At 40.2% G+C, this 23,345-nt stretch overlaps 1 protein-coding gene across 1 annotated transcript; it reads left to right on the top strand.

The window, feature by feature from the left end:
- Positions 1-1,582: 1,582 nt before the first annotated feature.
- plekhm1 (pleckstrin homology domain containing, family M (with RUN domain) member 1) lies at positions 1,583-21,765 on the top strand. The gene is made up of 12 exons (XM_034708320.1): positions 1,583-1,802; positions 6,241-6,321; positions 9,187-9,428; positions 10,665-11,339; positions 11,539-12,007; positions 14,601-14,748; positions 16,251-17,228; positions 17,443-17,588; positions 18,549-18,742; positions 18,829-18,892; positions 18,978-19,135; positions 20,808-21,765. The coding sequence occupies exons 2-12, from the start codon at positions 6,277-6,279 to the stop codon at positions 20,914-20,916; spliced, it is 3,228 nt and encodes a 1,075-aa protein (XP_034564211.1). The 5' UTR covers positions 1,583-1,802; positions 6,241-6,276; the 3' UTR covers positions 20,917-21,765.
- Positions 21,766-23,345: the final 1,580 nt, after the last annotated feature.

Here is a 23,345-nt window from a genome sequence, read left to right as displayed (position 1 = left end):
CAGAGACTACTGTTACTTCACAAGTTCACCAAAGATCTTTACGACTGTGACTTTGACACAACAGATATATAACTAATGGAATCAAACGACAAGACTGTGCTTTTCAATTATATCTTTTTAATTGATTACAGCGAGATACATATATTTATATGAACTTTACTAAACTAAAGCATTTAAAAAAAAAAAGAAGACATGAGAGATAAAATAACAGCATTTAGCAAACATTTTTGTTTGCAAAAAACAAGTTGTTTTCTCGGGTATTTCAAAATTTCACGTATATGTATTTATTTTATTATTTCACTATCACCTTCAAATACTTCTTTTTTTTTCAAGATTTGTTTTTTATTGGTAAAACGCAAGCTTTACAATACAGGTCTAGCATTTCAAACATATTTTCATGTTTTAAACATGACAGTCATATGAAAGAATATATATATACACATACTGTCAAAATAAAAATAAAAAATAGTAATATATACATACATAAAATGAAATAATAACTATATATACTGTATTTACCTACATACATACATACATACATACATACATACATACATACATACATACATGCATGCATGCATGCATACATACATACACATAAACATACATACGTACATACATACATACATACATACATACATACATACATACATACATACATACATACATACTTACATACATACATACACACATGCATACATACATACATACATACATACGTACATACGTACATACGTACATACGTACATACATACATACATACATACATACATACATACATACATACACACATACACACATACATACATACGTACGTACATACGTACATACATACACACATACACACATACACACATACATACATACATACATACATACATACATGCATATATACATACATACATACACACACAAATAAATAAATATAAAAGATAATAATGTTAAATTAAATAATTGTATATATGTACTTCTAATGAGTAAACAGGTAAGTAGCTAAATAAAGTAATGAATATAACAATGATAATCAAAATAAGAGAAATAATAGTTAGTTATAAGATAAGAAAAAAAATGTAGATTCAAAGTAGTAATTAAAGAATCGTGAAGAGAAAATAAAAGTGAATATAAATGAATGTACTTAACACATATATCTAGCTTGAGTTTGAATTATCTAATGAATGCGTCTACTGCAATCAAGTGAAGAAATTAAATAAAATAAAATGCTGCTTTTTGCATATACTTTTTTAAATGTAAAACTACCTCACGTTCATGTCAGCATCTTTGCACTACTCACCACTGCATTATTATCATATATTATTTTTAGCCTGTACATATTAGTCATGCCTATTTGTCATTCTTTTGTGGTTATAGTTGATGTTATTATTGTTATTGTTATTATTATTGTATTTTTATTTAATTTTTTTTTTTTTATGCCTTATTCTTACGCCTTTGTACAAAGAGAGCACAATTTACCAAAGACAACTTCCTTGTGTTCAAGCATACCTGGCCAATAAAGCTGATTCTGATTCTGATTCTGATTATCCTGTTTTTCTGTCCGTCCCTGAAGGCAACACTTCCCATGATGCATCTGTTCTCAGCTGGACACCAGTGACAAGAAGAGAGCGTCTCACCTCTCGAGAAGTCAAGTCTTACCTAACGCTGTTTTTTATCCTTTTTAAAGACATTTTATGAGCAGAGATGGAGAGCGACTGCACGGATTAACTTTCTGAGTCACTGAGTTTACAGTAACTGACGGAGGTCACTCAGTTTCTGGATCCTAATGGGAAGATAGAGCCCCTCCTTCGGTAAGGAAGCTAGCTAGCTGTGTTAATATAGCTAGTTAACCCTCCTCTTAGCACATTCCTGCAAACCTTTGAGTCATGTTTTACTATTTCTCATGCATGTCACACTAAATATTTATTTTATTCTGCTTGTTTTGGCTTTATTTGTGTTGTATAGAAACTGTCTCGACCTGTCAGTCCATGATTAATATCTAAAAAACGCCCAAATCAGAGGCTAACATGAGAGGAGTTCTCCAGTGACAGTGAATAAAACGTAAACAACATGTTCTTAGATTACACAACTTAATGAGCAAGTCTTATTTTACACTAATACTCGTTTGTTTGAGCATATTTGGCTAAATTATTTCCATAGTTGCATACTTTTTTGACACATTTTCTCAGTAATGTTACATTTAAGGTCAGATTTGGCCAAACAATCAGACTTCAATTGGTTGTTTTGTGCATATTCCCTTCTTTGTCACAGTGCTGCAGGCTTAAAAACATATAATGTGCAATTAAATAGTTCAATATTTTCAGCTTCATTTTATTTATTTATTCATTTAATTTTATTTAAAGCTGCTATGAGGAACTTTTGTATTATATTGATTCTGGCGCCCCCCTTGTGGACAAAGTGATACCTCTTATCTCTTGTCCTGTACATGCAAAAGTAGTGTTTTCAACAAAAGCCTCATCCTGTTGTCTTTTAACAGTCAACTTTATCAGGCAATGTGATTATTTTCCATGAAAGCCGTCAAATAAAGGCTGTTTCTGAAGCGAGATGTCCATCATCTGGTCTGACACCTACCCCCTCAGGGCGGTCTCAGCTATTAAAAATGACAACAGACAAGGTGTCTGCCCGCTGATGGTCTTGTTTGCTATTGAAGGTCATAAAGAGGCATCAGTATCATTTTCAGTCTGTTTCTCAGCCAGTTCAAAACTCCTCACAGGGTCTTTAATCAGGAGAAACCCACATTGAGATTAACAATCTCTTTTCAAGTGGCCAAGATCAGCTGCAGCACATTCCAGAAAAGTTACAGATAAACAACACATCATTCTAAAACATTACAACATATCCTGGGTTTCAGAACCAAAGTCATGAGTCAAAGCAACTACAAACTGAAGCATCTTCATCAAGAGACAATAATGCAGTAATGATATGAAGAGCAATAAAAAAAGAGGCACTGATGAGTTCATATAAGATAAGATATTACTTTATTGATCCCCCGGGGGGGAAATTCAGTTGTTACAGCAACCCAGACACAAGTACAATCAAGGAGAAGTTTCAATAAGTAAAATGAAATAAAGATAAAATACAATTTAGATATACAATGTTAAAAATGGAGTTGAGATTAAGTAGCAGTAATTACAGGCAGTATTAAAAATGTTTCAGTAGTGACAGGTTGACATGGTGTGATTATAGTTGGTAATGACAGATTAAGCAATAAATAAAATAAATATGGGTATGTAATATGACCATGAGTTGTTGTAGACAATAATAATGTTATATGACATAATATAATATAGCAAGATAATTATATAATATAATATATTATGCATTATAATGCCAGATGGGGTGTGACAGACAGAGCATGGTGAAGTCTGTGGCCTCCGTTACTGTTCAACAGTCTGATGGCGGTGGGCACAAAGGAGCGCCTGAAACGTTCATATTAATAATAAGTCACCGTTTCCATGCCTTGTCTGTTTTGCACAATAACTGTGTTTACTCTCCTGAATGCAAAAGACATTTTCACTACTAAAATTTGCAGCAAATATTTAGGGATGCACTGATCCGATCCTGGTATCGGATAGATCGGACTCAAAAAGCTAGATCGGATATCGGTGACAAAGGGCCGATATAAAGTGCCGATCCATATGGCAGATCTATTCATCTCAGTGGGAAACACTACGTTGACACATTTATTATTTTCTTATTTGAAGCAGTTTTTTTTATACAGATTATGTAACTCCTCTTATCCACCGCTGAGGTTTATAGTTGAATTGTAATATCTGTTGGTTATGAAGATTAACTCACCAAACTGCTGATACACAATTATAATCTCTTGAATAATGATACTGTCAGTTTAAAAATGTTTATTTTATTTTGGTTGACAAAGTCAGAAAAGCCTGAAGTTGCCAAAACATGATTCTATCCTCACGTTAAAGCTGGGGTTGGTAATCAGATTTAGATACACTTTTTGTCATACTGGTTAAAATGATCTTCATGTCCTGATGGTAATCAATACATGATGTGTTCTTAAAAAAGAGCGAAGAAAAGATGCTATCTACAGCCGGAGTAAACCTGGGAAAACACCAACCAATCACCGTTTTTTGGGTGCCAAAATTTTAAACCATTCAAATCCCGTCTTGCCGTTCTGCCCGCCTCCTGCGCGTACATTTCCTCGGCGTGTACTCCTCGTCCCCGTCTCCTGCCTCTGCTTCCCCTGACTCTATTTACTGTCCCTCTCGCTCGACCTCGGGCCTGTCCCCTCTGACCCGATGAGATGCTTTGCGCAGGACTGTAGTCCGGATCAGAGTCTAAAAAGCTCTCACCACGGGGGCTCTGACAAGCAGAAGAATGTGAAGCGGCTCAGTTTGTAAGGTGCCGCAGAGACTAAATGGGGTTGTGCTTGCGACGCGTCTTGCCATTAAATCAAAATCAAAGTTCAAAGTATGTTTACTATTTATTATCAAACACTCAAAATAAATCAATATCAAAAAAGATCGAAACAGACAATGAAAATGACAATGACGGTGGCGGTGGCGGTCAACAAAAAATACTCAACCCCACTCACCCTCTATGTGTGTACCCCGCCCCCAACTGAACAGGTAGATAAAAGGTAAACCACACCCATGAACCCCAAACCGGAAATGAAGTAAGCAATAAAAAAAGGAAATAATCATGGTTAACGAATAAGATAGAAAATCAACATTATGGCCCCTACAGAATAAATGACATTTACTAAGTCCTACAGAAAATGTATATGTACTGTAGCGTCCGTCAACAATCAATGTTTGAATGAATGAAGAACTTCTTCTCTTGTCTCTCCTCTCTCCCGCTCACACACTCTACACCTCTCCTGATGCCTTCACTGACCGTCAACACTGTAGGAATTAAGAGCATCTACACTGAACAGGTTTAACAAACAGTAGAGCTGTTACAGTGTTATATATGTGTTATAACTTTTCTCCTGATATCGTGTCACCGGTACAACTGGATAATGCTAGAATGACAGTTGTAAGTACTAACAATAGCTATATTTGTTTGTGTTTTTAACTTTCACTATGATAATGTTTTGGTGAGGACCGGTTTTGAATCAGTCACCATCATATGGTCGCAAGTCAGCGGCGCTCGTGCATGTGAGCGGGGGGGGGGCGTCGTTTTGGAGGAGCTCTGAGGGAGGAGGGGAGGGGTTAGACGGAGTCCTGAGGAAATGCTACATTCAAATTCATGCTAGTTTTCCGAGACTGCCAACCCTAGCTTTAAGGAATAGAGATTGTTAAATCAATACCAGGATCAGATCGGCTAGTATCGGTATCGGCAGATGCCAAAGCCCAGGTATCGATATCAGTATCGGGCCTTAAAAAGTGGGATCGGTGCATCCCTACAAATAATAATATGTGGGTAACTTATATTTAGCTGCTTGAGCTTCATCTGACTGCAGACAAATGGTCTGAAAGCACGGCAGTCAAAGAGGTGGTTATGCTTTTTGATATTTTACATTAAATATGAAGTTAGAATGATGAATGTAAACACTAAACTCAATTTTGATGCTTCAGTGAAAAGTTCTGATTGACTTTCAGCTGCACCTGTGAGCTGTTTTGAACCATGCATTTTCAATGCTGCAAGAATTATGCAAAAGCAATGAAGAAAAAACTGACAACTCAACGCAGTGTGACAAGAGTTAGTCAAGCTTTTGGTTCCTGTAACTCTGAAGTGTCACACCATGCCACCAAACCAGCCTCATAGTTGAAGTATCTCACATTCCTGCAGTTGATAAATACACTTCTTCTTATCAGGTAGATAAAACAACGTGTCAGAGGTCATAATCATCTCATAGTGATCGTGTCACAGACTGGAATGGAGTCCTGATTTGCTCTCTGAGCCTCTGATTGGGGAAGTTGCGCTCTGAAGCTACTTCCCTGCAGACAGCCTTCTTTAATCAACGCCTCACATGACTCTGCTACAAAGTGGTTACTCAGTGAAACCATGCAATTGCAGATATGTCACACAATACTTGTCTTGTGATGGAAAATGTAATGATAGTTCTGCTGCAAATATGCACTCAACAAGAAGACAGGAAGGGGAAAAAAAAAAAGGAGCTGTTTCCTTATCATCACATGTCCTGCGTGTCTGTTAGAGCTCACTAAAGTCGTAACAGGGAAGCGAGGGACAGTTAGAGTCAGTGCAGAGTTCAAAGTGTTTGATAGAGGTGTTTTAAAGGAATATACGTGTTTCTTGCAGTGTGCCATGAGGGAGTAAACCTTCCCAGGAGGTGCCATGTTAGCCACACAGATGCCAGACACGCCAGCAGAGGCTAAACAGGTAAGACAACAAACCTTTGCAGGGATCAGGTTTCCTCACAGACTTCTCCTCTGCTTGTTTTCTGTCTCACTGTTTCTGTGATGAAGGTGTCGGGTTGGCTTTGTTTGCTCCTTTCATGTAGTCAGGTTGTGACATTAAGTAGGATGTGTTGTAACTGTCACTGCTGTAACTGTCACTGCTTTAGCATGAGCACAGTGACCCACTTTCTGCCTGTGATTGGGACTGTTTGTGTGTCATGCACGTAAAGTGCCGAACTCTTATCAGTTTACAAGACAGTAAAAGTGCAGATGGAGCGGTCAAACATTAACTGAATGATGAAATGACATCAATACTTCTTGTTTCATGTTCTGTCCTGTTGAAGAGCACTTTAGTCAATGCTTGTTATTTGAAATGTTCTTTATAGATCAATTAAACAATCAATCTTTATTCATATAGCGCCAAATCACAACAAACATTATCTCAAGACTCTTTCCAAACAGAGCAGGTCTAGACCGTACTCTATGTTCTATTATCAACAAAGACCCAACATCAAGACAGGATCAGATCCAGTCCCATCTTACAGACAGGACTCATCTTAATCCACCATGAGCAGAGCACTTTGCAGCATTTAACAAGTTACAGTGGCAAGGACAAACTTCCTTTAACAGGCAGAAACCTTGAGCAGAACCAGACTCATGTTAGACACACATCTGCTGAGACCGTGTTGGAGAGAGGGATAGAGGGAGATGAAGAGAGAGAGATGAAAGCGATGAGATGGAGACAATAGTAGTTGTAGCAACTGGAGTCTGGCACATCCACAGCAGCAGGCCAGAGCAAACCTACAGGACAAGGGAGCTCAGGGACTCCAGAAAGGTCTATGGATAGTACCTTTTAATGGGACAGGAAGAGTTAAAGTAAGAAACAGGCAGAGAGAGGAGAGAGAGGGAAAGACAGGATCCCAGTGTGTCAGCTCCACCTGGCAGTCTAAGCCTATAGCAGCATAACTAAGACCTGGTCCAAGCCTGAGCCAGCTCTAACTACAAGCTTTACCAAAAAGGAAAGTTTGAAGCCTAGTCTTAAGAGTAGAGAGGGTGTCTGCCACCCAGACCAGTCCCATCTTACAGACAGGACTCAGTCTGATCTCATCTTAATCCACCATGAGCAGAGCACTTTGCAGCATTTAGCAAGTTACAGTGGCAAGGACAAACTTCCTTTAACAGGCAGAAACCTCCAGCAGGACCAGACTCATGTTAGACAGACATCTGCTGAGACCGTGTTGGAGAGAGGGATAGAGGGAGATGAAGAGAGAGAGAGATGATAGTGGTGAGATGGATAGTAGTAGTTGTAGCAGCTGGAGTCTGGCACGTTTACGGCATAGATCCAGAGGAACCCTCTAGACAAGGGAGCTCAGGGACTCCAGAAAGGTCTATGGTTAGTAACTTTAATGGGAAAGGGAGAGTTAGTCTCAAGTGTGTGAGAATTGATTTGATTTGCTGAACCAAACAAGTTCCATGTAAAGCACAACGAGTAGCACAGAGGTGCTGGTATTTATTTATTTATTTATTATTTAAAAGGACCATGCATGTTAATTAACACTTCTGTAAATATGCCAGAGTTAGCCAAAAGGCTAGTTTACATCCGTAGTCCCTTGCCAGATGTTAAAAAGGCTCCCTAAAAAGATCAAGGTTAAACAAAGATAAAATAGAGTAAAATAAGATCAAAATAAGAAGGTAGAGGAGAAACCAAAACACAAACAAACAAACAAAAAAGAGAAGAAAAGAAAAGAACAAATAGCACCATATATGGTAAAGCTGGATAAGTTCTCTTCGGGCCTCACGTGATTACAAAAAGCCAGGAGCAACACCAGCAAGCATGCTACCTTGTCCGCCATCTTTGTTATTGTGAGGGAAAGTTTGCCCTAGCACTGCTGGAAGAAGCGGTCATGTACGGTAGAAGTGACGTCATGACGTTGCTCTTCCATGGGCTCGAACGAGTGGAAAAACAAACTGGTGCAGAGTTGCTTCGCAGATTGAAACAGCTCCAAACCAGCGTGAGCTCCAGCCCAGAACTTGAACCAGGTTCACGTTGGATGAAAAGGGGTAAGAGGCAGAATGGGGGGAAGATAGTGTAGGGCAGAACAGTGCTGTGTGGGCCTCTCCCACTACCACTAACGCCCATAATGCAAAGTGAAACCACACACTGGGACAACAATAGTGTGCAGTTTCGGGGTGCAGTGTGGCGGAGTGGTGGTGGAACCTAATTCTGATGCAATGTGTAAGAGGCTGAACACACAGGACCAGAACCAGAATTGAAGAGAAGACGTATGGAAGGACTGCAGAATGACTTCAGACTTCGCTCATTAATGGTTAACAGAATATACTGTTCACACGACCACCAACATGACTTCACAGACGTTTAACAACATGCTGCTGACTTGCTGAGTGAATGTAGTGACTCAGACTCAGGCAAGGACCTGCTCCTTTAAAAGCATCTCTTTTTAAGTTGTCCCGTTCGAGTCCTGCCGAGTGGAGTGCAGCAGCAGCAGAAGAGTGCTTCAGAGCTCAGTGTGAGGAACACTCGGACACAGTGTGCAGCAACCTGTTGCGTAATGAGGGCCGGCTTGTTAAAGGTTTATGTTCTCTGTCTTTACGTGTCAGCTGACAGCAGGTGTCATGTGACTGTAGGTAATCTACAGACTGAGTTTCATAACATGACCGCTGACCTCCTTCCGTGTGCTCCTCATCACACTTCAGACTGGAATGCAGACTATGTGCTCCCTGTGCTGCATGTTGTAAACATAAATGAGCCTCTTGAGGAGTCACACCTTCACTGATTCCTCTTCAGATTAAACAAACACACTGACGATCATATTTTCTCCTCTCATAGATCAAAGAGAAGCTGGCGCAGTCGCTCAAGGCCCTGCAGAAGCGATACGTGGCGTCCGATGCGGTTGTCACCAGTGAGGACGGCGATGCTAACCTCCTGTGCTGCGCCCTGGAGGCCATCTTCATCCACGGCATCAAGACCAAGTACATCCGCTCGGAGGCTGGGGGCCGGAATAGGAAGGGAGACCGGGGACCCCTCCCTCAGCCGTTCTTCTGGAGCCTGCTGAAGACCGTCACACACCGGTAAGACGCTCATTCATGCAAGAACGAGATCATTTGAGCTGATTATCAAAGTGCTTTGTCATTATGATCAGTGTTTATTTATTTAAGCAAACACAAATACAGAAATCAACTAATTCCTGCTTCTTTAAAAGGATTATCTGCTACTCATGTGGTATTAAACTGCTAATCTTTGGATATAAATTATACGATTAATCAGTTATTTGATCCAAAATAAATAATTTGTTCATTATTTTGTCAAAACTTGAATCATTCCTGATGTTTTTAGGAGGAAATGCCCAAAAAGTTGCTTATTTTTTGCCCCTCTAATTAAAGGAAGTCGCTTTCTTATCATGCATAAAGGCAAATTTTAAAAAAATACTGTAGGCTCTTAAACCTCTGATGCTCAAACTCTTGTTTTGTTTTGACATTTTATTGACCTTTAAAGGTGACATATTATGCTCTTTTTCATCCAAATATATTGGTCTAAGAGGTCCCCAAAACATGTCTTTAAAGTTTAAATCAGATCTTGGCATGCCTGTAAACCTCTCTTTTTCAGCCCTGCTCAGTACAGGCTGTTTTCTGTGTCTGTACCTTTAAATGAGAATGAGCTCTCTGACCACGCCCCCTCAGGAAGTGGATGTGGCCTCGGCTGTCCAGCACGTTGATCTAATGTTTACATGTTGCATGCATAGACTTGGCTGCTCACAGACCCGCATTACTTCAACCCTCTGAATCTGATCCAGAATCTTATCCTGACGGAGAGGCGCCTGCAGCAGGACCTTTCTGAAGGATTGGTCACAGATTTAGTGTTTCTTGTTGTTTTATTTGTCAGTATGTTGACGTGTGTCTTGCTACACAGCGACGAACATGTAGCTATGTGGCTATGCTAACTAGTGCTAGCACTTTTCCATGATAAATAAAAATCATCCACTAGATCTTTAAATCTGCAGACGTGGGGAGTAAAACCGACCTTTGTGTTTATTAAGACAGCCTACAACTAGCATGCCTCCCTCCTAAGCTCCTTGTTAGCATACATGTGTGCAGGGAATGAAAAACAGAGGAGGGGTTGAGTTGTATTTTATACAGTCTGTGGGCTGAACAAGCTCCGAGCTCTGACTCCCTGTTACAGACCGGATATTGTTGTGACATATGAAAAACACTGAAAACTGAAACGGCTCGTTTCACACACATTTACAGAAAGGTGGAGAAATCAGAACAGGGTTCAAAGCGTCCTAACTCCCTCTCTTTCACCTGCAGCGATGTGATCACAGAGTTGGAAAAAATCAGCTTCGTTGGCACCGACGTGGGCCGCTGTCGAGCCTGGCTGCGTCTCGCCCTCAACCACGGCCTGCTGGAGTGCTACCTCGCCTCGCTCTTCAGGGAGGACTCCAAGCTGCGCGCCCACTACCAGCCCAGTGCCTTGCTCCTGAACGCCGAGGAGCGGGAGGTTCTGCTCAGCTACCTCCAGGGTTTAGCTTCTCTCACATTCAGCCTTTCGTACAAGTCGGCTGTGCTCAACGAATGGACCACCACGCCTCTGGGGCTGGCTGGACTCTGCCCTCTGTCCCAGGCGGACTCACTGGATCTGTCTCTTAATGGTGGAGACCTTCCCAACACGAAGCCTGTGTATAAAGAATCATGGGATACGGTTTCTCAATCCTCAGGGTCCTCGGATGCCCAGGATCTGCAGAGGGGTCCAGTGCTGCTGTTGAGCAGGGGGTCAGGTGGATCTCAAGGAGGAAGGACTACACTAAACTCTTCTAATTTAAGTCTGGACACCACGGGATCCTCTCAGCTCTCCTCCAGTTTGAGCTCTGACAGCCTCCTACAGGGGCAGGACCCCCGCAGCCCCCCAGGAGAGCAGTGGTCCTCGTGTGACCTGGAGATGCCCAATAATGTCAACATCAACGGCAACAAGAGGACACAGAAAGAGTAAGTATACCTCAGATCAGTTGGAGTTCTCCCACATGCCCTACACAGTTAATTTGTATTAATCCGCTGCTGAAAGTAGTCCCAAATACAGAGACAAGTCCCTCCTGTTTAGGTTTATAACTGGGCTTTTTAAAAGATGTAGATCCATGTGAATCTGAGCCAAGTCTTGAATCCTCAAAATGACTCCTTCTCTCTGCAGGTGTCTGTCTGAGTTTCGTGAGAGTGGCCACTGCAGTCAGGACTCCATGCGCGAAGACTCCTTCGTCTCCAGCACAGGTCCAGATCAGTACTCAGAAACCGCAATCTTCAGCGGCTCTGACAGCGAGACCCCCGCTCCCGCTACACCGCCCGAAGACCGAACCTCAAACCCCGCCCTGCCTGATTCAGATCCCGCACCAACATCCCTCGAACTGCCGACGTCTGATGCTAACTCTTCTTTGGAGGCGTGCGTTTGTACGTCTTCGGAGTTACACTCGGACACAGACGTGCTCTCGACGGTCAGCGAGCCCGCAGAGGAAGTCTGTACGACAAGGGAGAGTCCAGAGCCTGACCAGGAAGAGAAAGCAGTAGAAACCTCAGAAAAGAGGACGTCTGAGGCTTCTGTGCATCAAGGTGCACGTCGATCGACCAGCATCCTGAGCAGGAAGTTATCCTCAGACTCTCTGTCTGTAAGTATGTTCAAAACATGGATCTGGTCTGAGTTAAGTCAGCCATGTGGTCCTGAAGAGGTTCCCAAAGAAAGCTGTTGACATATTGGAAATGCTGACTCAACCTACCAAACCATTTCAGCTGTTACAGCTGTTATATTTTCAACCATTCAAACACGTTAAAATCCAGAGAAAGTTGATCTAATACTCTGATATTTCATCTTAAAGTCTACACCTTCATTCCTTCTCTCTTTATGAAGAGTTGTTTGAAGCATTTGAGGATTTGCAGATGGAGGAAGTGAGGAATATCCCTCTGTCTTGAGTCATGATTCGGCTTTTCCCACAGAGGAAATGACAAAAAGATGTGTGATATCTATAAATACTGGATTCCAGGATGTTCTGCTCACTAAAGATGTTCAGTAGAGTAACTCATGGAACATGCAAGGAAATGTTCTTGCTATTTTGGTGCAGAGAAGAAACTTAAATACAACAAGGATTAAACACACTGAAAGAGCTGCAGAGGTTGTGCATTATGATGATGTCGAGGGAGCGTGCAAGTCTTTGTTTGAAGCATCGTCTCTGCTCCGGTTGTAGATTCAGATCTGACTCGGCGTGTGTCGCAGGATGCTTTGATAAATACATGAGCCAACTACAGAGTGTTAGATCTTTGCACCTTTAAAATTCACTCTGTAGAAGTTCAGACTTTCTTGTCTGTCGTCATCAGATCCAGATCCAGGGTGCGTCTCTGTATCCTCCTCACATGGAGGGTTTTTCTGCGGTTGCCACACGCCGGCTAAACTATTCAGACAGATTTGAGCTTTAGGCAGCGAGACCTTTAACCCAGAGAGAGGCAGGCTGGACATTGTTGTTTGTTACAGCGCTCACTTTACTAACCCCAAAAGTCACATGATGTTAGGAAGTACACTTTAACATGCTTTACACTCAGCACAGTGTGACAGTGTGTGCTCTGTGACCCACTGACGGCACATCTGATCTGAGACTCCTGACTTTTAGAATTCAATTTAAAAAAAGAGCTGAAGCTGTGGAACATTTTAGAATCAGTTAACCTGTAAGATAACTTTTAATCTGTTATTTATCAGGATAGTTTTAAAAGTTAATAACACTCCTCCAGGGTCTTGAGTTGATGTCTTCATGCTTTGATTTGATTGACTCAAAGTCTGAATATCTCAGGTTATACCTGTTATGAGTTATAATATAACTTTATGTATGTAGCATCTTTAAAAACAAGTGTTTACAAAGTGCTTTGACAAATAAAACATGGTAGGGTTTCGAATGACAAAATAAACCTTTAACAAACAGAGAGGAGAGGAGAAATTCTAACAATGCAAAAACAAAGTACAATGCAAAATATTAAAAAGAATAAACACAAATTAAACAGAATAAAGTGATGAAACAGTGGAGCAAAACATCATTGTTATAGTAGTTGTTCAAATTTAAATAAATAAGTAAGTAAATAAATAAATAAGTAAGTAAATAAATAAATAAGTAAATAAATAAAGACATTAAAGGACAATAAAACGTTTAAGAAGACAAAATATAAAAGGAAAGATTAAGAACATTAAAATAATAAGTAAAAATATAAATAAACAAAACAATTGTCAAATAAGTTCAAATGAATTATTTAAATAAAAATAGATATAGTTAAATAAATGAAAGCATCAGATTAATAAAAGATTAAATACATTTAAAAAAGCAGTTAAAAGGGTGAAGTCACATTAAAGCACTCAGTTTGCAGCAGATATCAACATTTTTTTACCATTTGCAGACATTTTTAGACCAGCCAACTTATAATTGGGTTATAAAGTAATGAACAGATTTGTAAACCATGGAACAAGTATTTACATTATCTATGAATCAAGCTTTATTTATATAGCAACTTTCATAAAAATAAAATGCAATTCCAAATGCTTTACAGGGATTGATAACAAAGAAAAGCAGGAGTAAAATAATGGCAAAAAATGCTTCATATAAAAAATAAAAAAAATTATTTGAAGTAGAGACTTATAATATAAAATATAAAAATGTATAATAAATAATAATGCAATTAATTAAAACATTTAAATAACAATATTATTAATTAAAATCAATAATAAAAGAAAGGTGAAGATAAAATAAAGGCACTAAAAATAGCAATAAAACTGAGAAGACAAAAAAATAGTTACAAATAAGTAATATAATAAAACAGCATTAAAATCAATATACAATATTAAAGTAATACAATTATGATTAATTTTATTCAAAAGTCTCAATGTCTCCAGTTTCTCTCAGACCAAGCTTCAAGTCACCAACATTAAATTCATAGAAGCAGCAAATTCTTACATTTTAGAAACGAAACCAGGAAATGTTTTCACTTTTGCTTCAAATTCCCTTCAGCTTTTTGGCCTGTAACGAATTTAAAGTGTCAGCTGTATTTATTCTCTTCCTTCCTGATAAAGGAACAAAGATTAAAGCACATTTTGTTCCTTCCTTATACCCTCCTCACTCCTCATCTTTAATGCACTAAAACTCTATTTAAAGCTGCTCAGGAGGCAGTTATGTTCTCATCCAATCAGCCTCCAAATCTTTAAAAATAATCTTTGTGTTCACTCTGCAGCATTCACGCTCCTGGATCTCTGAAGACGACATCTACAAGCCCCGTCTGGAGGAGGAGTCGGACCAAGAGGAGGCGCCTCCTCCTGCTCCCCCTGCCGAACTGAAGGTGTCTCAGTCCGCTCCCAGTGTGGTCCATCGCAGGCAGATAGGTACATAAAAAAAATGTTATTACTAATAATTTTGAGCTGAACATTCAGCTTTTTTATCACCACATTTGAAAAATATGAATCAACAGAATTGACAATCAAAGGGTTAATTTAGCCGGTAGGTCGATAACGCTGCTCACAGAGGGCTGAAACTTCCTGCAGCGGTGGGAACTTTGGAATCAAATCCCTGCAGCTCTAACCCCGCCTCATAATGTGACACTACAGCCGGTGTTTTCCAGCAGTCCAATTAAAACACCCTCCTGTTGTTACATCATTACAGTGTTGTAAAGGTTTCTCTATCTTGTAAGACGTCACCTCCAGAGAGAGCGGGGGCCAGTGAGAAGTCCAAAAAGAAACTTTCGTGACGTTGCGTCAAAATAGGGAAATACCTGGAATGTGAAGTATTTGTTGTGAGACGGTTTAATCTGGGAAGAATTACTGGTTTATTCAGTCCATCAGGTGACCGGATACCTGACTGATGACTACCTGAAGAGGAAACCATTAGAACAGGTGGAACCGGTTAGTTGTTCCTCTTTAAACGAAAGTATTTGATACTGAGACATTCAGCCTTAGAGAACAAAAGCAAGCACTGTCAGAATGTGACATATATTTACACAGTGTGGTTTTCAACATTCATTTATTTGATCATTAAATACATACGCTGTTTTTTACACTCAATGTCTTGATGTTGAGTACGGGCTGAACAATGAAGGGAAGGCTGGACTATGAGGATGGATGAGTTTTAGATTTGAACCTTGAACTTAAAAGAGCATTTTCCAATTTTTTTTAAAGGGCCAGGCACAAAAACAAAATACTCAGACACTATTTAATCAATCAACTTATCAATTTATTTGATTTTTTTAAAGATAACACCAAATCATGACAAAAGTTAGCATTGTACACTTTTTAACAAATCATATGACGATCATATGTTGTGTCTCAGCTGTAGCCGCCATCTGCCACTAGCTTGGGCTGTAACTCTTGTTAAAGGCTACTGCCATAATGCTATAACGCTCCACTACCTGGATGTAAACAAGCACAGATGACAGATCCGAACATCTCATGGCATGGCGAGGTTTGTCTGTATTGAGATCTAGAAAATCAAGATGAAGTTGTGTGTATGCTGTGTCTGGTTAAACTAGCATATAACCACTTGACTAGAGCAATGAGTAACCAGCACAAGCATGTGGACGTTAACTTGCAAGGAGGACTAAAGGCTGGTGGTGCTAGATCTGCTAACTGTAGACACACTGCAAACCAATTTGACATTGTTTACCTGCAGACTCTGAGATCCTGTGTTTCCTGCACAAAGATCAGGGGTTAGAAAATATCCACCAGAGTGAAGTGTGAACCTTTAAGATAACAAAAGTCTTTAATGTGTTGTAGTTGTGAAAAACTGAATGACATGAGTCAGCAGCTGTCGATCAGTCTCCATGAAGAGAAGATAAACTCTGATGATTCATTGTGTCCCTCTGTGTCCCTCTGTGTCCCTCTGTGTCCTTCAGGACTGGCCAACCCGTTTCGTGGCTTGCTGAAGCTGGGTCACCTCGAGCGCCGAGGTGCCATGGGGATGTGGCGGGACTACTACTGCGAGCTGTCGCCCTTCGAGTTCCGCCTCTACCTCAACGCAGAGGAGCGGGCGTGTAGCGACAACTGCTCTCTGCTGCGATGCGAGGACGCTCGCGTCACCGTCCCCGAGGGCCGCTTCGAGCTCGCCTTCCCCGGGAAGAGACTGTACCTCAGGGCGGCGAACCGCGACGAAGCCGAGGACTGGGTGGACCGGATTGTGGAGGCTGTCAACAAATGCCGGCCTGCTTCTCGCGTAGATGAAACGTGGGAGGTGCTGCAACCCTACCATGAGAATGGCGTTGAGGTGTCGTCCCCGTCTTCCTCCCCCTCCAGCCCTGAGCGAGGTGTATCCTCCTCTGACACAAGGACAGGTGGAGCTCAGGAGGCGCCTCCTCCTAAGCAGGACTTTGACTGGACTAGGGATACTGAGTTGGAAACAGATGCCATCAAAGAAGCGGTTTTGTACTTCTCCACAGATCCTGAGGCTCGGGTTTGGACACCTCTGGTCTTCTCCCTCTCTTTGGAGGCCCTGAAAGGCTTCCAGGTACGAGAGGGCAAGAAGTTCCAGCGGCTGATTCACCTTATTGAGGAAATCCGGGACGTGGTTCCTGATGTCTCAATGGGAGGCCCTGCTTTTTTCAAACTCTTGACCGTCAAGGAGACCTTCAAGCTCAGGGCGGAGAACGCGGAGGAGGCTCGCTCGTGGAGGGTTTTGATCCGTGGAGCTCTAGACTCTTACCTGGAGAGCGGGGAGGACGGGGACTCCGGGGAGCCAGCTGTGGTACGACCGGAGGTGAATGGGAATCTGCACAGACTGGTGCAGCACAGACTGAAAGAGGATGGAGCTTTCCTGGTGCATCTGTGTACAGTGCCGTCAGAGAAAGGGCTGGACACTCAGGGCTTCAGGTGTGCAGGTGAGCAGACCAACTTACTTCAATCTGTTAATGGCATGAAAACAGATCCACATATCTCCCAGCTGCTCTGATACACGCCTTTCTGACTGTCAGCATTTTAAAAATCAGTGTATCTTAGAGGGAATGAGGTCTTTCAATAATCTTTAGGTTCCTTCAGGTATGTTTGTACTTTCTATGTGAGCTGCAGTGAATCTGTTTTGTTGTCTGTACCCAGGATGTCCCAAGCAGATCGGTCCCTCACTGGGCAGAGCGAGGCTTTGTGAGTTCTCAGGCCAGTACTACTGTGACTCCTGTCATCATGGTGACACCTCCATCATCCCATCACGCATGGTGCACAACTGGGACCTCACACAGCGAGAGGTAGGTGCTGCACAAATCGGTATTACCAAATTAAATTCCAATAATTACCCTAGTTAAAGCTCCTGTGAGGAGATTTATATAGATATAAAACAGACTGAAACAAACAATGATGTCTCTACATGACCTGCAAAAGCAAAAGATTCCATCAGCAGCAGAATTGAATGTTTCTATTTAGTCATTTTAAATGCTTCAGTCAGCTACTGCAGGGTAGGCGTCAGGTTAACTGTTGCTAAACCATTAAAGGTGACATATTATGCCCTTTTACATCAAAATATATTGGTCTTAGAGGTCCCCAAAACATGTTTTTAAAGTTTATGCTCAAAAAAACACTTTGAAATCAGATTTTGGTCTGCCTGTAAACCCCTCTTTTTCAGCCCTGCTCAGAACAGGCTGTTTTCTGTGTCTGTGCCTTTAAATGAGAATGAGCTCTCTGACCACGCCCCCTCAGGAAGTGGATGTGCCCTCGGCTCTCCAGCACGTTGATCTAATGTTTACATGTTTGCTGAATATACACGGCTGCTCACAGACCCGCGTTACTTCAACCCTCTGAATTTGATACAGAATCTGATCCTGACGGAGAGGCGCCTGCAGCAGGACCTTTCTGAAGGATTGGTCACAGATTTTGTGTTTCTTGTTGTTTTATTTGTCAGTATGTCGACGTGTGTCTTGGTACACAGCTACGAACATGTAGCTATGTGGCTATGCTAACTAGCGCTAGCACTTTTCCATGATAAATAAAAATCATCCACTAGATCTTCAAATCTGCAGACGTGGGGAGTAAAACCGACCTCTGTGTTTATTAAGACAGCCTACAACTAGCATGCCTCCCTCCTAAGCTCCTTGTTAGCACACGTGTGTGCTTGTTTTCATATCTGTTGAGACTCAAGTGATGTTCCACTGATGTATCTGTAATCACACACCTTTAACATTCTCTAAACATGCTCTTGTGTGTCTCTCCAGGTGTCTAAGAAGGCGCTGCGTCTGATGGCTCAGGTGGAGCACGAGCCTCTGCTGAACCTGGAGCAGCTGAACCCTGAGCTGGTGCTTCACGCAGAGTCCATGGCTCAGGCTCAGAACCTGCGACGGAGGCTGCGCCTGCTGGGAGACTACCTGCTCGCCTGCCGCAGCGGAGCCTGCAAGAAACTCCACGCCAGGTGTGTGTGTACGCATGTGTGTGTTATTTAATATCTCCCTCTGTAAAACATGTCAGCGTGAGTGTTCTTCATGTATTCTCTGACAGGATGAAACAGCGAACCTACATGTTGGAGTCGAGCCACCTGTACAGTGTCGTGGACCTCCGACAGGTATCCCGCAGTGTTTGATTGTTGTTAGCATCACTCAGCTGTCACCTTGAATCATCTTAACGTGTGTGTGTCACTGATTTTATAGATAGCTGAGGGCGAATATGCAAACTACCTGCTCACACTGCTGCAGTACGCCTCCAACCACGTGTTCCACTGCGACCTCTGCACACAGCGAGGATTCATCTGTCAGACATGCCACGCAGATGACATCATCTTCCCCTTTCAGTTTGAACTCACCACCAGGTACGTTATCCTGTGACATCGCCATCTTTAAAATGACTTTTAAACTCAACTTTCAAATGAACAATCCATCAGAGAGACAACATGTTGGATGAAAAGGAGACTTCTCTCTCTCCAGCTTCTCAGGTTGTTCTGTTTCCTTAAAGAGAATCACTCTTTCTTCTTCTTCTGTTGATTTTCCCAACGTGCATTTTGGTCACCACTATTTCCTGTATCTCACCACTGATTTTAAACTAAGGACTAAAATATCCCTGGGACTAAAAACTAAAACTAAAAACTAAAAACACTGCAGTTCTTCAGCAGCTTTTTTTAACTTTGACATTTTCTAGTTAACTTTTATCAAGAAACAGTTTTATGTTCACTGATTTCAGTTTGCAGTTTTATGAGGGTTATTAAGGTCTGGTAAAGCAGTCTGTTTTCAGGAACAAAGGCAGAGAGGTTCAAAGTGTCTTCCTGTTGCAGTTTATTTATATAACTCTTTTATTAGGCTCAGCCAACAAAACACAAAACAACTAAGCAGCCATTAGACTCAGAGGCAGATCTCACACACAAATATTAAATAAAAGAATAGAATAAATAGTCTGACAGAGAAAAGTAAATTAATAATAAATAAATAGATGGATAAATAAATGAATAAATAAAAACAAATCAAATTAAAAGTATGAAAAGTAAAAAAAAAAAAAGGAATAAATTAATACATACAAAATAAATATTAGAACATTAATAAATAAAGAAATGAAAAAAAATTAAAAGTTTGACAGATAAGTCAAAATTAAATAATACAAAAAGGAATAAATTAATACATACAAATTAATAAATGCATACAAAATAAAAAGATAGATATAATTAAATAAATTAAAAGTCTGACCGAGAAAAGTCAAAATTAGATAATAAAAAGTAATACATTTTAACATACAATATTATTTAATACATGTAATACAATTTAAATAATTTAAAATAATAATATATAGGATAATATTAAAGTAATAGAAATAGATACAATTCACGAGAAAAATAAATGCATAAACAAAATAAAATATAATAATTCTGTTACAGTTTATTTATAAGCAAAGGCTACAATGTACAGTTCCTGTGCTGCTCTCTAGGTCCTCTTAGTACCATCTGTTTTATGTGGAGTTAGCATATGAGTTAGAAAAGCTGTCAAAAAGTGGCTTTTTATCCCAGCAGGCTTGATGTAGCCGCTTGGATCACACATGCTGAAACAAAAAACTAAAGACTGTCTGTAAGATTAGGATGTAGGCCCTTTGAACTATACCCTTTAATTTAAAGATCACTGGCATGTTGACCATTAACATCTTGTCTTTAATGAAAGGTCACCATGATGGAGACTTGTCAATCACAAGATACTGTATTGGAGAGTCCATAAGCTTAGCAGGGAAGTGTGTAGTGGTTTTAAAAATCTACGAGAGGTAGGGTCATTCTCTCGTAGATGACAATCACATCCATGGAGTCATCCCTCTTTCTGGGGTTTGTCTCTTTTACAAAGTTTACGAACAACTTCTTTTGTGTGTTCAGGAAGGCTCTGCAATTTTTGCTGTCATTTGCAATCATCTGTTTTCATTCTGTCCTAAAGAAGAACTGAACAATTTGATCTTCTACGTATGATCCGGGATGATTTCAGTTCTTTTGAATACTGTTTTTATTTGTGCCACAGGTGTAAAGATTGCAAGGCTGTGTTTCACCTGGCCTGCAAGGCTCCTGAAGACTCTTGTCCTCGCTGTCAGCGGATGAAGAAATACCTGGAGAGAGATCTGCAGGACTGAGCGCAGCCAGCGGGGGCACTTACAGACCCTCTCACACACCCCCCCTTTCTCAGCAAGTTAGAACCCCCCTAATGGAGAAAAGAGTAACGGAAAACTAAAACTAAATCTAGCTTTTACAAGACGTAACCTCAAGTGCAATTATGAGCGCCCTGCCTGCTAACTGGAGAGGGAGAGTAGGAGCCACAGTGCTGCAGTAGCCACAGTCTCTTGCACTAACTCAGAGGAGCACTGATCCTCGTGATGCGGACTTGACGCAGCCAAATGTTACTGACCGGTGACTTTAATACCTCTCTGACTTCTGACTCAGCCACGGCATCAAACGAAGGACAGGACAGGACTGCTGCCAAGAATCTCACCCTCACACATTTTTCACTTTGTGCTCTTTTTTTTTTTACTTTGATTTTCTAATCGTGTCATGTTTACCAGAAATGCTCAGTGACACACTCTGCATTCTCACATGCACAAATATTTAAACACAACACGACACAAAGTGCAAACATCAGAGGAAACAGCACTTGGAATGTCCTAATAAACATATTTTGATCGTGCCTTCTATTTAATTTAAGCTTTACACTATTCCTCTCTTGGTGTTTCTTTCATTCAGGGTCAAAAGCATTACATAGAAAGTTGTTTTATATGATATGTGTATAAACTACCACAACCATAAGAGGGACTTACATAGTCGCATTAGATTCTGATCTTATATCTCATGAGAAGAAGTTGCTGAGAAGATTTTTTGGGATGTTTTTTTCTTGAAATTTGAAGATTACATATCTAAATGTGTGATAAAATAAAAGGAAATGTCCAAAAGATTCAGAGGGGTGATTAAAAAATGCATGTTTAACATTATTTGCTCGTGTGGTGAGACACTTACATGATGACGCTCAGCCAGCAGGTCTCAAACACACATTTGTTTAATAGAAGTTATTGACCTAAGATTAACTGTATAGCTTACACTAAAAGAATAACAGGAGAATCAATAGCAGCAGCCTGTTATTAGAAAGTAGAATGTATCAACCAATCAGAATTAAGCACTGAACAAAGTGGTGTAATAAACAGATAAAGGAAAGCAATACATTTGATTGAAAATCACATTAAACCTCATTATTTTGCATTTTTGCACTTTCAGCTTCGACTGTTAAAAAGATGTTTCAACTTAAACTAAGTTGTAACTTCCTCTCGCACACAAACGACCCCCTCCACTAAAAAAACAAACCTCTGTTGACATTTTCTGTTTTCATTTTTGCCCCATTAGACTCTCTGTTGTAGCATCGCACTCAGAATGAATATATCATTTCTTTAAAAACTACAAAGTCGACAAAAACAATGAAATTCAAGGTTTATTTATCAAGTCGGTCTTGATATATATATATGCAGAAAATATCACTTGCAAGAGTCAAGTACAGAAAACTGAAGTACTGTTTATCCTGTTTTTTTATTGTCATCTCATTCATAATGTAAGATGTATAAATAAAGATTCTAAAAGAAATTTATGTCATTGTTTGAGTCTCTTTTTAATTTATTTTTTGGGCACAGTTGCAGTATGAATCTTTGAGTTTATTAAAAAGCTTCTTTTAAAACCTCTTTTATTTATTTTATTTTATTTTTTTCCTTTCTTTATTATATACAGTGATGGCCAAAATCATTAGAACACTTGGCATATTGAAGAGGTTTCAGTTGTTTGGTTGAATTGCCCTTTAAAATACCCATAAAATGAATCAAATACAGAGTCATCATCATGCTATATGGTTATATATATATATATATATAAACCATAGAAGAGAGCCATCATAGGGAGATTTAGGTCAAGTACACTTCTACCAGAACTGAAAGGGGAGAGGTTGAAAAAAGAAACTTTCAGACAGACAAGAGAAGCATCTCAAAATGCCATTTCAGCCTCAGGAACAGGTGACTTAGTGAAAACTGATGGCATCCTGTTTAAGAAAGTATACCACAACATTCTGCTGAGGCACAGAGTACCATCTGGGAGTCGTCTTATTGGGCCTGGATTTATTCTCCAAAAGGACAAATGACCCTCAACATTCTTCTAAATTGCTGGAACTTCATGAGACAGAAGGAATCTGCTGGAGCACTGAAAGTGATGGACTGGACCCCTCAAAGTCCTGCTGCAAAGTGGATACAAACAGAAGGACTCACTTCATCTGATGTTTGTTGTGCTCAAAGCAACCATCTGCATGTTTCATGAACATTATGAAGTTAAATCATGTTTTGGAGGCAAAAAAAAGGTCAATTTATTCAGATCTCTCAAGTGTTAATATATAATTTAATAATGTTGGCCACCACTGTAGCTGGTAAGCAATTTGGAATTTGTGTGTCAAGTTGTGAAACATCTAAATAAACAGTTAAAGAAATAAATAAAACCACAATAAACTTGGAAAGTGATAAAAACAACTACAAAACGTAAATGA

Source organism: Notolabrus celidotus, chromosome 18 (genome assembly GCF_009762535.1).
Source record: "Notolabrus celidotus isolate fNotCel1 chromosome 18, fNotCel1.pri, whole genome shotgun sequence".
Taxonomy (NCBI): domain Eukaryota; kingdom Metazoa; phylum Chordata; class Actinopteri; order Labriformes; family Labridae; genus Notolabrus; species Notolabrus celidotus.
The sequence above is the reverse complement of the archived record's forward strand: the minus strand, read 5'-3'. Positions and strand labels throughout refer to the sequence as shown.

What these genes read in the sequence shown, in the direction of transcription:
- plekhm1 (XM_034708320.1), top strand. Translation starts at nt 6,277, where the DNA reads ATGTTAGCCACACAGATGCCAGACACGCCAGCAGAGGCTAAACAG. An exon ending in TATCCTCAGACTCTCTGTCT is followed by an intron (nt 12,008 to 14,600) that starts GTAAGTATGTTC and finishes TTCACTCTGCAG; the next exon opens with CATTCACGCTCCTGGATCTC. An exon ending in TCAGGGCTTCAGGTGTGCAG is followed by an intron (nt 17,229 to 17,442) that starts GTGAGCAGACCA and finishes GTCTGTACCCAG; the next exon opens with GATGTCCCAAGCAGATCGGT.